The 16,693-nt window shown below is 49.0% G+C and overlaps 1 protein-coding gene across 1 annotated transcript in view; it reads left to right on the plus strand.

Moving 5' to 3' along the window:
• Positions 1–13,350: 13,350 nt before the first annotated feature.
• Positions 13,351–16,693, plus strand: part of PKP3 (plakophilin 3) — a 158,426-nt gene continuing 155,083 nt past the window's right edge. The window contains exon 1 of the mRNA XM_078682725.1: positions 13,351–13,427. Coding sequence (XP_078538851.1) covers positions 13,389–13,427 — 39 coding nt within the window. The 5' untranslated portion in view covers positions 13,351–13,388. The remainder of the gene's footprint in view (positions 13,428–16,693) is intronic.

A 16,693-nucleotide genomic window follows, 5' to 3' on the forward strand; every position in this document is an offset into this window, starting at 1 on the left:
GGTGCAATGAAGAGCAATACCTTGATTTCTCCTAATGTTTTTCCTCTTTCTATGTGTGCTGCATACCGCAGCACACATAGAAGGCGAAAGACGCCATCAATGATTGTTTTTGTGCAGGAAGGTGTACCTTCATCAATCATCCTTTGCACCATAAGCGTAGAGGAAACCACAGGGCTGCGTTGTATTGTTGAAATTACAATGTATCCTTCACTTTCCTAATGATACTGCGCCGTGCAGCCAGATGGCTTGCAGCGCTGCGTCATCGTCTTGTAAATATGCCCCTCGGTTTGGTGTGCAGGTAACCAGTACCAAGCAGGAGAATATTAATACTGAGTGTGAACCAGCAGCAACTTTTCTCAGCTGCGGTAGCACCAGATCTAAGAGTCAGGCCAAGGCAGATTCGGCATACATTGTTCTGCACTATGTGAACTTGGGCTGACTGACCGCTGGAGAACATCAAAGGCTTACAAGCGTCTTGATTAGAAAGTGGGGTGGTGTGGGGGCGTGGCTTGGATGGCAAGGGGGAGGCAAACCCAAGTCCGGAGCTCCCGACCCCCCGAGTAAAAGAACGGCGAGCAAAGCAAACAAACCAGAGAGAAGTGCCACAAGAACCGAGGAAGAGGTGTGTGAACGTAAGGGGCATTGCCTGAGCCGAGTCAAGCAAAGTTTCGTCCACCAAAACCGGGAGAAAAAAGAAGAAAAAGGAAACGGCCAAGACGAGAAGAAGCAGAGGGAAGATGGCGGCCACCTCGGAGAGGAACTGAGGAAGACCGCCGCGTTATCAAGCAAGAGACTCCAGGCCCCCAGGTGCAGAGCCCCTCCCGAGGCCGGCAGGAGGAAGAGACACCCGCCAGTACCGCCAGTACCGTGAGTACGATAGTGAGCAGGAAAAACACCCCCTGACCCCCCCCCCCCCCCCACCCCGGCACAGACAAAGACCGAGGCGGCCATCTTGGTGTGGGAAAGGCGAGGGGGGAGAGACACCGCACCGCAAGCGCACCGCAAGACCAAGCAAGGAAGGCTGCATAGCGGGGGCACAGTCAGAGGGGACTAGCGCAACGAAAGGCAGACAGCGGAGAAATTGCCGAAGCAAGCGGCGGTGGGGAAAGCACGCTACCAGACACGGAACGCACCGGGAGAGGCGCCCTGAGGGGGGGAGAAGGCAAGCGCCGATAACGAAGGAGCAAACAGGAATACCACTGCGGTCAACAAAGCCCCAAGAAGCACACCGGACGTAACCACGAGGAGCGGCTCAAAGGGGCGGCCATCTTTGAAGGGGGTCAGAAGCAAGCAAGCGTCTCAGAGGGGCGGCCATCTTGGAAAGGTCAGAAGCGAGCAAGCAGCCATCGTTGGATAGTTCGCAGAAGTGCCGCGGAGCACCAGAGCACCAGAGGCTAAAAGGGTACATCAATAACGGAACCGGCACAGACAGGGGAGGTGTTAAATAAATAAACAATAACAATAGAAATAACACACCCAAGAACCGACGCACGGTCAACCAAAAGACGGAGGCGAAGGCAAAATAAAGAGGCGGCCATCTTGGAGGGGAGGGGACGAAGCAAACGGGCGACCATCTGGGATAAGGCGGAGCGGGGGGGACTCGCTAAAGAGCCGCAGGCACTCCCGGGTCAGCAAAGGTGCGAGGCCAAAAGGAGCCCAGCCCCCTTCCCCCGAACAGCGGTGGAGGCAGCGGGCGCACAGCCGATGCGGAGAAACGACCGCAGGAAGGAGCAAGGTCCAGGGGCCGCCACCAGGCCTAAATCCCCGACCAACACGCAAGAGGAACAGCGGAGGGTGCGGGGCTACTCAACTCCAAGCCGGTCAGTGCGGAGGAAGTCAGGACATAGGCGAACCGCAAGAGGCTGGCGGAGTACCGGACAAAAACAAGAGTGGTCAAGTGGCCACCCAGGTTCAGGGATAACCCCCTAACGACAATAAGCACCCTACGGAACAAGGAAGGAGGAAACAGGGTCGGCACAAGCCAACAACCAACAGGTGGGAAACATAAGACAAGCCTGGCCAGAGGAAGCATGGCAGGGAGAGACGGGAAGCACGGTGCGAACGAATTGAAAAAGAGCAAGAATGAAACACCGCCCTCCCCAATCAAAGAGCGCAACGGCCAAGGGGACGGCACAATCACACTGGACACTCTACTAAAGAAAATAACAGAAGGGAACGAGTTAGCAAAAGCCACGAAAAAGACAGTAGATAGCATCCAAATGGAGCTAATAGCGATCAGGGCTGAACAAAGCAAAGCCAACGGCAGGACAGACGAGGCAGAGAAAAGGATCGGCCTGCTGGAGGACAATGCCAGCATTACACACAAGGACCTGGGGCTGGTGATAAAGAGAACGACGGCACTACAAAAGGCCATGGCGGAGCAGGAGGATAGAAGCCGCAAAGGTAACATACGACTCCTGGGAGTGCCCGAGGAGGAGGAAGACACACCTGGGGCGTGTGCCCTTATGCTAGAGTCTCTAATACCCAAGCTCACCGGGCTCAGCTTCGACAAACCGCTTGAAATCACCAAAGCATATCGCATACCGGCCAGGAAACAAGCGAATAGTAACGCCCCGAGGCCTATAATATGCAAACCGCTAAGAGAGAACCACACCGACGCGATTTTTTCCGTAGCCAGGAAAGGTCGTCCAATGCTGGTGAGCGGAAGCAAGGTAACCATCACCCAAGACTTCTCTAAACTAACAGTCGAGGTGAGGAAAGGCTTCCTAGCCCTAAGAGACCGCCTGCGGAAGAAGAACATCGCCTTCACCTTTGCTGGCCCGTCAAAAATGAGGGTGACGGATAGGCACGGAAGCAAAATCTTCGACGACCCCAACGACCTACACAGATACCTACAAGGGCCGGAACCAGAAGAAATGGAACTACCTAGCCCCGGAGCGAAGCGAAGGGCATCCTCAGACGAGACACACGAAGGGGAGGAATAGGAAAGAGAGAGTCCCGTGCAGCATGCATGCGCATCCCAGCACCAGGACTCTGTGAACTCAAACGAACAAAATCTACCTCAGACAATCGTATGCGCATCCCAGCACCAGGGCTCTGCGAACTCAAACGAACAAAATCTACCTCAGACAATCGCTCAACAAGAGCAAACGCAACAACCTCAGTAAAGACACCGCAGCCACGAAAGAAGAGACGGAACAACAACAACACCCTTTTCCTCTTTTCATTCTTTCTGTCTCTTTTTGTTTTATAAGCCAGCACATGATCCTGGGAGGCCAGGCTAACACCAGGAACTTATCAAGACTCGGGGGGGGGGGGGTGAGGACCCTTGCTGTCGCACACCTGAGGTACTACTGACAGGGGGAGGAGGGGAGGGGGGGACAGGGGGGAGAAGTGATGCAGGTGGACAAGATACAGTTACAGCACCCATCGGTGTAATGGACAAAATGTTCTTATTATTTCCCTTTTCTACATACATCTTTTACTTTTTCCCTCTTTGCACTCCCACGCAGACCCCAGGGGGGGGCCGCACAATGCAAAACAGCAGCGACAGCACCAAACCACCATGACAGACCCAACGAAGGCAGTCCTGTCTACCGACCTGAAGATAGTATCCATGAACGTTAAAGGACTGAATCACCCGGTCAAACGAAGGAAAATACTGGAACACCTGGCCAAACTAAAGGGAGACATATACATGCTGCAAGAGACCAAGCTCTCAGAAGAGGAAGCAAGGCAACTCAAGGCCAGATGGATAGGGGAAATACACTGCTCACCAGCAAAAGGGAAGAAAAGAGGAGTAATAACAATCCTGAGCAAGAAGGCCAACCTGACAACACAATTCACGGACGCAGACGAAGACGGCCGCATGCTAATAACGAGCGTCCAAAGAGGGAGCGACAGAATACACGTTGCCAACATATACGGCCCTAACTCCGAGGAGAAACAGTTCTGGCAAGCAGTAAACAGCAAACTGTCCAGCTTGCCCCAAGAGGACCTCCTGATCACGGCCGGGGACATGAATAGAACAATGGACCAAGCAACGGACAGACACCCGATCAGATCGAGCCACACCTCCAGCAACAGCAGCAACACCCTGAAAGACCTGTGTACCAAACAACACCTAGCAGACCCATGGAGGCTACAACACCCAACTGCACGTGAATACACCTTCTACTCACATCCTCACAACTCCTACAGCAGGATTGACTACATATTGATGTCCAACACTCACAAGCACCTTATAGAGCAAACGGAGATAGCCCCGATAACCATCTCAGACCACGCTCACATAACGCTCACTCTCAGTGGCAAACACAACGAGAGCCCAACGAGGAGATGGAGGCTCAACGACAACATCCTCCAGAGCAGCGAGAACATTAAAGAAATCGAAGCCACAATTAAAGAATACCTCGAGCACAACGACAATGGCGAGGTAGGCAAAGACACCATCTGGGACGCCCTTAAAGCAACACTGAGGGGGAAACTAATAAATATCAAATCCAGGATGAACAGAAGCAGAAACAAGAAAATCACTGAGCTGGAGGAGGAGATAACAGCACTGGAGAGAGGCCACTGCGCAAACATAACAGACAAGAACACGCTCACCCTACTCACAAAAAAGAAATATGAACTGAACAAGATCCTAAGTGAGAGAGCAGGGTCCTGGCTAACAAAGTTCAAATCAGTCAACCTATGCGCAGCAAACAAAGCAGGCAAACAGCTGGCATCCTACCTGAAGGCAAAACAGAGGCAGCACACGATAGCAGCAATAACAGATCGAACAAACAAATCTCAAACAACGAACAAAGGTATACTAGAAGTCTTCAGACAATTCTACCAAGAGCTGTACACCGAAGATCAGACCCTGAGCAAAGATGCAGGGCTAGGTCTGCTCAATAACACCAATCTGCCAACACTCAAGGAAGACGAGAGGGAATCGCTCGAAGCAGACATAACGGAAGAAGAGATCGGAACAGCCATAACCCAACTGAAACAGAACAAAGCACCAGGACCAGACGGATACTCCGCGGCATTCTACAAAACTTTCAGCGAACACATTAAAACGCTAATGGCACAAACGTACTCAACGTGCATCCAGAACGGGAAGATGACGGAGTCCATGTGCGAAGCCAACATCACCATAATCCCTAAGGAGGGGAAAGACCCACAATACCCCCAGAACTACAGACCAATATCGCTAATAAATGTCGACTGCAAAATCTACGCGAAGGTCTTAGCCAACAGACTAAACAGAATACTGCCGGAGATAATCCACACCTCACAAGTGGGCTACATTAAAAACAGACTTTCGCAGGACAACACAAGGCTACTTTGCCATCTAATCAACCACACGGCAAATAGCAACGAACAAGCAGTCATGATAGCGCTGGACGCGGAGAAGGCCTTTGATAGAGTCTCTTGGCCCTTCCTGAGAAACTGCATGGGACGTTTCGGACTGGGGGGAAAGTACACGGCAATGGTCATGTCCCTCTACAACAAACCAAAAGCAAAAATAGTGGTAAACGGCAGTGCATCTGAAACACTCACGCTGGGAAGAGGCACCAGACAAGGATGCCCCCTCTCACCCGGCCTCTTCCTACTTGCTCTAGAACCCCTGCTAGCCAGAATACGGGACAACTCAGACATAACAGGCGTCAAGATCAGGAAGAAGACTGTCAAACTAGCGGCGTACGCAGACGACATCCTAATAACAACAGCGAATCCCTCCACGTCAATAAAAGCGCTAATGGCCACCATAGGAGAGTACGCGGAAGCCTCAGGCTACAAACTCAATAAGGAGAAATCGGAGTGCAAGCCGATGAATGTCCACACCACGAGAGAGGTCCTAGGCGAATCTGGGCTGGCCTGGCAGACGAAACCACTGAAATATCTAGGACTCCACTTTGGAAGAGACCTCGCATCAACGCTACAACATAACGAGGACCTGACACTGAAAAAAATAAAGGAAAGGCTGGAGCTATGGTCACCAAAATACATAAGTTGGTGGGGTCAAATTGAAACAATCAAAATGATGATAACACCGGCGATAAACTACACACTGACAATGCTACCACTCCTAATGACAGAGACATTCCACAAAAAACTAGATCAACTCTTAAACATCTTCCTATGGAAAAACAAAAAACCAAGGATAAGCCTACAGAAACTAAGACTGGCGAAAGACCTCGGAGGCCTCAACTTGGCGAACTTCAAAATATACCAAATGGCATGCCTAGCGGGACAGGGGATCGCCTGGATAGACAGCACACAAATGTACACACCAGTATGGCTAGAAGTTGAACAAGACATCCTGGGAGGGCTCAAGCCAATAGCCCTTCTAACAGCAAACCGGCACCCACTAAAGTCCAACGCCATACTGAAACACACGAGGGAGGCACTGTTGAAAGTAGACAAACGCATGGCGCAGAAGCTGAGAAGCACAGCATGGGAATCCATCTGGTTCAACACAAGGGTAACATATCATGGTACGATCCTGAACAACGACATATGGATCGAGAAAGGCATCAGCCTCCCCAACCAGACAGAAAGCAAGCAAGGACAGCTGACGTTTCAGAACCTACAGCAGCTACACGGCCTCCCACACCAAGAGCTCTACAACTTCCTCAAGATGAAGACAGCAATAACGAAAGCCAACCTACGCAGAGAGGAGCCAGGCATCATCAAGTACCTGCTGCTCCTCAACTCATCAGGTCACCAAACGGCAAAGATCTACAAGCTCCTGACCCCCTCCACGCTGGCGCAGAACAAGAAAGCCACCAACGCATGGGAGACACTCCTGGGCAGGCAAATGAATGGAATAGAGCGGGCAAAAATGTGGAGTTCAGCTACAACAAACAAAATCACCCCACAACTAGCGCAAACGAAGTACTGGCTGCTCCACAAGTTCTACTGGACGCCATCCAAGCTTCACAAGGTCGGCATCGCAGACTCTGACAAATGCTGGAACTGCCAGAAAGAAGAAGGCACCCTCGAACACCTCATTTTCACCTGCGTGAAAGTCAGGAGGTTCTGGACACAGATCAACTCCTTCCTGAACGATATGCTCAAAACAGACCTAACAATCAGCTTCGTAAGCCTGGCGACAGAACATCTAACCGCGAACCTAAAAAGTAGAGAAGAGAGAGAACTCCTGGACTTACTCCTCACAGCAGCCCTTAAAATAATCCTAACGAACTGGAAAAACACAGCCAAAGCAAACTTTAAAACATGGATTAATTGGGTCACTTTCCTGAGAGGGGCAGACAACATCACAGACAACTTCTCGAAAGAGCACAACGCCAAACTACACATGTGGCGCCCACTCGATGACCACCTGAAGAAGCACCAGTAGGCCCCCCCCCTTTTTTTCTCCTTTTCTTTCTTTCTCTCTCTCCTTTCTTTTTTTTGTAATGAAGGGAAAACAAACAGCGCGCACTCTCAAACGGGCTGTGACGGGGAAAAAAACGCTATTGTATGCACCACCCATATATATATATTTTTGTATGGTTCTTTTTTCCTGTATGCCAATAAAAATTTCTCTTTTTAAATAAATAAAAAATAAATAAATAAAAAAAAAAGAAAGTGGGGTGGTGCCATCTATGGCAGAAAAAACAAGTGAGGATGCAAATGCTTGAGCGAATGCAAATAGGTAACATTTAATTCCACTGTTTTGGTCCCAACAAACGTTTTCAGTCAGGAGTAGGAGGGGAGTGTTCAGGAGCGTGGGCGTAACGATGCAAAGAGCATCTGAATTTTTAAAAAACAATTGATGCACTGTAGTGTGGCAGGGTTGATATTGTTTCCCTTGGTATAGTGTAGACCAGAGTCTTACAGGCACCTCCCCCGAGGAGGCAGATGGCATCTTAGCTTGAGGCCTGCTAGGGGAACGGAATGTGTTACGAAATTTGTCTAAAAGTTATTTTTGTTCAGATTCCATGTCAGCCTCCAGGCACAGAGCTCCAGAAAACACTGCAGACTTTATCTATGCGAGCAGCTGGATAGGAGGGCCCCGTATGCAGGATACACTAAACAAAGTAACCTAGCTGTCCTGGGAAGGCGATACCCATCAAGAGAAGCAGGAATGCTAAAATCACACTGTACAACACTGGAGGGAGCATAACTAATCACTGAATACAGGAGATCTCTCTAGAAGGGTGAGGCAGGGAAGGGCTGATGCCAATACAGAAACAATCATAAGTTTAAAAACAAGAAACAAATACAGTCACTTAGAATCGGACACCACTTCCAGGAAAAGAAGACAGATGCATATGCAGAGATGCATGGACACACACGTCCTTGGAGCAGTCAAGGAACACAGGGGCACCCATATCCAGGGTGTGGAGACATATCGAATCATCGTAGAACCTAGGGCCATCGGCTGTGGCGTGCCACGAGGGGCATCCCTGAGCCCCACACTTTTCAACGCATCTGTGTCATCTTTAGCAAAAATCAGTAAAAAATGGGGTCTCAGCATTTGCTCCTATGCGGATGAGACTCAGTTGATGGTAGCGCTTGAGGAAAGGCATGATGACACCAAAGCAAAACTGAAAAACTGCCTCTCAGAGATGTCACAATGGATGTCAGAACACTGCCTGAAATTAAACGCAGGGAATTCAGAAATCCTGCTCTTTGGTGGAGCTAACTTGACTTGGAATGCCACTTGGTGTCCACAAACACTGGGAGATGCCCCAGCACCCAAGCAATGTGCTAAAAGCTTAGGCATCCTTATTGACAATACCCTTTCCATGAAGGACCATGTTCAGGCCCTGTGTGGAAGGGGCATTACAACTCTAAAATTGCAAAGAAGACTCTTTTCCTGGATCCCTTTGGAGTGCAGACAAACAGTCACACAGGCCCTGCTCATTAGCAAGCTAGATTATGGCAATGCTTTGTTCGTAGGCATGGCAGACTACCTCTTTACACGCCTACAGGTACTACAAAACGCTACAGCGAAGCTGGTATGCAATAAAAGCAGACTGAGCTCAGCATCCATGTGCATGAAACAACTTCACTTGCCACCCATGGGACATAGAGCAGAGTTCAAGCTACTCAGTCACGCACATAAGGCACTACACTGTAGTGGACCAAGAATTTTACAGAATAAAATAGAATTTTACGCTCCTACGAGGTGCCTATGGTCACTCTACCAAACGCAGGCCTGGATAAAGCGCATAAGGAAAGTGAGGGCAGGAGGACGTTCGTTCTCATATCCGGCAGCAAAAAAGTGGAAAGAACTACCTCAAGACCTACACCTTACAGCAGATTATTTGTTTTTTAGAAAAAAACTTAAAACCCATCTGTTTCCTTAAACCTAATATCTGACAGATCCACTAATCCCGCTGGTAACTGTACAACGAATTCTTGCTACCTAGCGCCGTGATATCCTTCGGGATGATTGCTAGCGCTCTATAAATAAATAAATAAATAAATAGATAGATGTCTGTTCTGAGACACCCGCATCCAGATAAAGATGTACTGTCAATGAAAGCTGATTGTAGGCCCCCATACCCTGGAAGTGGGGGCAATCCTACTCATGGGAGGGCAGACCTAGGTAAACACTCAGGACAGCTGGACTCCGACATCGACGGAGGCGAGACCCGCTTGCAGGCTGAAACGTATACATGTGTTGAGGGTGCACAGCGACACCCACATCCAGGGAAATGAAACATGTAGACACAGAAGGTGCGGACACACCAGCCCCCAGACATGAGGTCACTTGGGGTGAACAAAGACATCCAAATGAAGGCGATGAGATGTGTGCCGTCACTGGAGACACCAACCTGCAGGGAGATCAGACATATGTAATCCCTGGTGCACATAAACACCTACCTCCCAGAAAATAAGTCACATAAATTCACTGAGAGGGTACAAAGGTTCCTGCGCCCAGGGTGAGGAGACATAGGCAGTCACTGAAAGTGAATACAGACCCCTCAGCTACCGGGTGAGGTGACATACACCTTCAATGAGGAGTCATAGAAACACCCCCATGGACAGCAGGAGACATATGTAGTCATGAAACACATGAGCACTTGTACTCAGAGAGAAGAGACCTATCGAATCGTCGACGGATCTGTAGACGCGCCCACATCCAGTGAGCCGAGATGGCTGCAGTCACTTAGGAAGGTCATTCTCGCCCGCTTAAACTGGCCTGTCCTATACAGGGGATTGTAATGAAATACCTCGGTTTTCCGGCTTGCCACAGGGAATTTAATGGCGCGGTGCACAAAAAAGACTGCATATTACCTTACATTTTTAATCCAAGATTTAGGGGTGTTCTTACCAAAGGTGGAGTTAGGTAGTTTCACAGGAGACCAGTGACAGCAGTTTGAGAGAGTCACAGTAGAGTTATTTCAGGCAGCTGCATGAAATCTGAGGCAGGCTTGTGATTTTCAGAGTCTCCCTGTGGGAGCGCCAGGGCAGGCTTTGTGCCCGACTATGGGAACCGCATTGCTTTCTAGGCCTGCCCCGTTGCCAGGGTTTCGAAGCCCACGTGGCCCACAGGCCTCTGGGAGTGTGAGAACCCTCTGTGGCGCTCCTGGTAGGGGCTGGGTGGAGCCCCTTGCAGCCAGCGTCACATGCTGACTCTTCATGTCACTACCTGCCCCTGGTGAGTGTATGCTGTGCTGTTCCACCTCGGGGCAATCACAGTCACGACACAAGGCACTCCAAAAAAGTACATTCGATTTCATTTTATGTTCGTAACAGAATATTGGGTAAAACATGCATTGATGTAGGTGAAAGTGAGGCACTATGAGGTAAGAAAATCTAGGAGTCTAGGAAGCAACTCCAGGGGGGAGAAAATATGTTAACATTAGAAACAAGAGCAGTGCCATGAGAACTGGCTGTTGCAATAAGAACAAGATGTGGGGAGAACAGTCTGGTGTGGGCAAGAAGAACTGTGTGTAGGCAATGTGGACAGTGTGTGAGCGACGTGACCCTGTGTAGGCAAGGAGAATCAAGGCAATACAATGCGCGGAGAGTCCTATATATGCAGACCCATGTGTTGGATATGACATGGTAAATAAAACCGTGCATGGTCAATAACGTGGGCAAGGAGGGTCAAGACAATTCAATTGGAAGCAGCGTGTGTGCACTGAGAACCATCTGTGGGCAATGAACATCAAGAACTGGTATGGAAAATCATACGCTCGAGGTGGGTACCATGTGTGGCCAAGTGACCATCATATGTAGGCAATGAGAACTATTTGTCGACAATTACAAGCATTCAGTGCCATTTGAACCATGGATAAATAGTGTGAGCTATCTTTGGGTAATAAGAACTATAACTTTCTGAGAGGACAGTGAGAATCAGATGCGAACACTTGGAATATAATACAGGCGTAATATTTTAGAAAATCAAGGTAATGACAACCACGTGAAGGCAATACTTACTATGCATGGGCAAAAGGTGCATGTATGTGTGCAAAGAAATTCAGACTTGGTTGTGAGAGCTATGCATGGACAAAAAGAACACGTGTTGTCTAAACAGAGAATCATTGAGAAATAAAAAGATACATTAGTAGATAAAGAAAACTAGTTATAACCAAAGATAACACAGCAAGGGGGTGCCTAATTTGAGCCAATTTCTGTAGGGTGGGGCACTCCGGCACTCATTTTTGTGTACCAGCACTTGTTTTTTCTCCTCAGACGTTCTTCTAGAGCACGAGGGAAAAATCACAAAGAGGAAAAAAATAAGGAGGAAGGGATTGACAGAAAAACAGTTACAAAGAAAGAAAGCACGGATGAAAAAGAGAGAGAGAAAGAGTGACCTAAAGAGACAGTGTCTGATGGATGAGAGAAGCAGGAGGCTGAACCAGGACTTCACTGCCTTGGTATTCAGCATCCCCAAAATTTGGAAGCACCACCGTGGACTTTTGAGCAAAACTCTGGGCCTTGCCCTTATTCTTTTACCAATGAATCACTGCACGTAGTCAAAGAGAGTGTGCAATGAAAATCGTGTGGAGAATGAGGACTTTATGTGAGTGAACCATGAACTGCATGTAGGCAAAGCACAGGAGTCATCTTAAGATCCCCACACCACTGCACAACATACAAACCTGGCACTGCAGGCCCAGAACCAGAATGTGGCAAAATACAGGCAATGCACATGATCGCCTGCTCACAGAGAGCACAACATGTAGAGCTCAATTATCTGGCATCTAAGCCAGCGCACATCATGTCAGGCTTAAGTATGTGTCTATGGATGAGAAACGAAACTCCATCTTGGAAAAAGAGCCAAAATGGATGCGCCTTCAAAGCTAGGATTGGAAGTTGGATGGCACGTGGCCAGACCGAGCCCAAGCTGAGCTAACAGATGATTCTCCGCGCCATCCTTATTCCTGTTTATTTTCATGTGTGTTCTGGTGTAACTCTGTCCTCCAGGTCTGACCAGCTAATGCTGGCCCCCTCACGAATGTGCTTCTGAGATGGACCCTGATTACAGAAGAAATGTAGGTAGGCAAATCTTTCTTCACCCCATCTCTCAAGACCTCTTCCGTCCCTCGGGATAACTGGAAATATGTTTTTGCAGAAGGCCAGGAGGCGCATCTCTCGATGGTTTACTCCGGTTCAGCTGTAAGTATTGTTGGTTGGCCCAGAGAGCACCTCGGATCTCTGCAGCAAAGGGATCTGCTAGACACAGCTGTCACAGTGAACGCTGTTGGACAGTTCTGACTAATATGACATTGAGTAAAGGACTTTTAATTTGCATTTTGGCTACAAAGGGTCACTACCTTTTCTACATGTTGGTCCAGAGAATGAGCAAATCCAACTCTGACGTGTCTAAAAAGTCTAGATAACAAATTAGCTTAGGGCAGACATCTCTTCCGTTCTTCTTCATCCATTCCAGCCTCGCCCTTGTCAGTGACTGACTAGCTTAGGGAACCAAGAGATATCCTAACAGAGGTTTGCCTCTGAAAAGCTGGTGAAGCTGAGACGAGTCAGCGACAAGTCGGTAGCACTGTACTGTTTGGAAATCCCCTGACTGACTTACTGGCCAGTGGTATCTACCCCGAGAAGAATGTGTGTTGCCACATCGACTGCTCTGGTGGCAACTGGCCAAGAGTCGGCTCTCGGCAGGCAGGGACGTCCTCCATTGCATCCTATCCACAGAGACCATTGAGCCTGATATACTAAGCCTGCTGTTATCCAAGACGCCATTCAACTTTTCACACAAAAAAGTCTAAGGTTTCCTTTGAACCTTTGCATATAGAAAAGAGAGTGAACCGGTTGGGTGACATCACTCGATGTTTCATCGCAGGTAGTGCAGCTGTGTGCTATTTAATTGTTCAGAATTGGGCGTGGGGAAAGCAACCCTCCTTCCCTCCCAGGCATTGCACCCCAGCTCCCAGAGCCGACTCAGCGCTTGCAAGACTCGGAACCGCCACGGAACCGCCACCGCTGCTGGCTTCTCCAACCTCTCCAAGATGCTGACGGCGGCCCGTGAACCCTCAAGCCAGCCAGATGTAGGTCCCACTGTCTGTCTTTGGGGCTTGGAGGGTGGTCTTCTTTTGGGGTGGGTTGGCAGTGTGACTGAGGTGGAGAGGGAGTTGTCTGGGGTCGAAGGCCCTGTGGCAGCCTTGGCTGAGGGATCCACCTCGTGTCTCCCGTGGAAGGCTTTACATGCAATGCTTGCGGCTTCCTCAGCTCATGCAGGCCGATGAGGTAGGAATGGTGCAGAAGGGGACCTGGGGCACTTGGCAGGGGCAGTATCTCCTAAGTGGTCTGCTTGTAGGGAAGACCTACGTTTTAGATCTCTAAAGGACCAGCTATTGACATGTAATTCAAAGCCCAATAATCTTTTGGTTCTGCAGAAGGTGGTGAGGTGGGTTTGAGCCGGGAGGGGGTTGGACCCCAGACCCTGGTGGTCTTCGCCTTTAATGTGTTTTTTGAGATGTGAGGTAGGAGGGGCTTTATCTCCCTTGACGGGATCGTTTATGCCTTTTCAGTGAAAGACAGGATCGGACAGCTGATCAAGGATCGACAGCAGCCCTTCCAATCCCGAGGCACTGCAGAGTCAGCGTTCACGGTTTCAGGTCGAGTCGGGCTCCAGGGACCCCTCCTGCTCACGGGGGCGCTCCAGACAGCAGTCAGGTCCCGCGGGGGCCTCTAGGCTTGTTTAATGCATGTCCCAGGGTTTGCTGCTGTCCGCCGGGCGGCGCAATAATACCCGCCACTCGCAGCTAGAGAACCAGTGCTTTGCTGGGGCAAACCCAGACAGGAGAAATTAAAGGGACTGTCAGGTGACATCAGCTGAGGGCGAGACGTGAGGGGGGAAAAGGTGCTCAGATGCGAGGAGGAGGAGGATTGAGGTAAGGGGAAGGGGCGGACAGGAAAGAGCATTGGAGGTGAAAAATGGGGAGAAGAGAAAGGAAACGAGAATGTGGAGAGGAGAATCGAACTGATATTATGAGGCAGGAAAAAGGGAAGTGAAGAAGAGGAGGAAGGTGACGAGAGAAGGGGAATGAAGTGGGGCGGAGTCCAGTCGGGTAAACTGGAAGCAATACAGGTTGGAGATAAGTGGAGCTGTCGAGATGAGTGCTAATGTAATACACAGAGAAACTGTAGTTTCAGAGAGAATTATAGGCGTGACGAGATGAAGATGAAGCTAATACAATGGAAGAAGGGAAGGTGTTGGGTGAGGGGAGGCAGACCTCTATGGAGAAGGAATGGAAACCGGAAGGAGAAGAAGGGAATGGACGTTTAAAGAGTCAGAAGAGGAGAGAAGGCCAAGCAGCAGAGTCCCAAGTGGCTTATTATTAAATGTACCTTAGAACACCAACAGAACCTTTATTTTGGTCCTATAGCCACCTATAGTCTTCTTCAATGATTTTGTGTTTTTTGGTGTAGTTTGTACCCCTATGGCCGGATAGTCTGTTTGCCCTCTCGGTGATGCTGCTTAAGTGGGAACACTTCTTGGTCCTTAGTCTGTATCATGTCTGTGGTAATGTTGGTATTGCCTCTACGATTATTCCTTGTGATGTTGGCATAGTCTGTTCTTTCCCTGAGCTGATTGGCGTATAGTCTGTACATACCTTTTGTATGATTTGTAACAGGCCACATGGTAATGTTTGTGTGGTCTGTACATGATTTGTGGTAATGTTTCTATGGTCTGTGCACTACCTGTGTTGAGAGGTGCATACTTCGTACAGATCTGTGGTAATCATGGTAGATTTTGTAGTGACCCTACGATGATGTTGGTGTAATGTATACGTCGTGTGGTTATGTTGCCATAGGCGGCACGCAAAGTGCTTTGCAGTTGTATGTTTTCATCATTTTATGGACTCATGTATTTACCTTGGCAGTATCAGTAAGCTCTTTGTAATCTGTAATATTGGCACAAGCCAGACAGGTATTGTAAAAGTAAATACACCCAGTACTTACATTAATATACAAATTATAATATTGTACTTAGCACTTGTTTGCCTGTTTAGTGGGCAGTGTGGTGTTGTTTTATGGGTGATGTGTCATCTGCTGCTGTCTGCTTCTTGGGCAGTGTGGTGTTGTTTTATGGGTGATGTGTCATTTACTGACAGGTACAGACACATTTTGTATCATCTCTTCTTTTCATAGCAATTTTAAGAACGATCTGTGTTTTTTTCTCCGTTGGACCCAAGGCGTTTTATGCGCCTTATGCATGTTGTATGTGTATGTGTTTGGGTGGAGAGCGGTTTGTTGGAGGGAGGAGTAAGTCTCAAACTGTATTTTATAAACCAGTTATGGCGAAGTGTCTGCAAGGCTGTACTCCCCCATGTCACAGTGCTGTGATAGTAGGATTTATGTCCCATTACATTGGACTCCAAGTGCTCTGATGCATGTCCAGTATTTCATATAGTGCTTCATAATGGAGGCTAGGTTTGTTCTACAAATTCCCGTCATGTTTTGCCACAAAAGAAAGCTGAGGCAGAGGATATGGCGCAATCTGCTCTTGACTGCACAATTTTAGTAAATGTAAATTGTAAATGTAAATTGATACTTGTATAGCGCACTACTCACCCGCAAGGGTCTCAAGGCGCTTGCACGAATACCACTGTGGAACCCATCCTGGCTTTCCCTGTGAGGTGTCCACTCCTGGGCACCCCCAAGGTGGAGGCCAGGCATCCTTAGCGTTGTGGGGGCCGTTGTGGAGATTAAGCAAGCTATTGCCCAGAGTTGCAGAGTGGGACTCCATGATTGGAATAGGCACCGAGGCGAGAATGATCAGGTCAGTGGAATTTTTGAGCCCAACACCCGCCGAGGCGGGAATTGAACCCTGGTCCCGGGCTAGACCTCTGCATCAGGGTCTGCCGCTCTAACCATTGAGCCACACTTCTCCAGTCAGACCTCGGCTCTGTGGGTGACTCCTTGGCACCTAGAACACATCTCTGTGGGACTCCTGAGGCTATGGAATAGGTCTATATGTTCTCTGGTACAGGACTCCAAGAGATAAGAGCTGTGAAAGTGACTCCAGGGGCTGTGATAGAGGATTAGAAGTGATATGAAACATGACTCTAGAGCTGTGACATGGGGCTCCAGCACCCATGTAAAATGATGCCTACAAGAGCCGTGTTAAATGACGACAAGAGCTGTGATCTAGGGTTGGGAGAGATGTGACACAGGACTTTAGTAACTATGATATAGAACTCTAAAACTGAATGGGGAAAAACAGAGGTGGTGGGAAACAACCCTGCAAGGTGGATGGAGATTAACTGACCAGCCTGTCTGGGCAGCCAAGCCACCTCAAATCAGAGGT

This window comes from Lissotriton helveticus, chromosome 3_1, assembly GCF_964261635.1.
Source record: "Lissotriton helveticus chromosome 3_1, aLisHel1.1, whole genome shotgun sequence".
Lineage (NCBI taxonomy): Eukaryota > Metazoa > Chordata > Amphibia > Caudata > Salamandridae > Lissotriton > Lissotriton helveticus.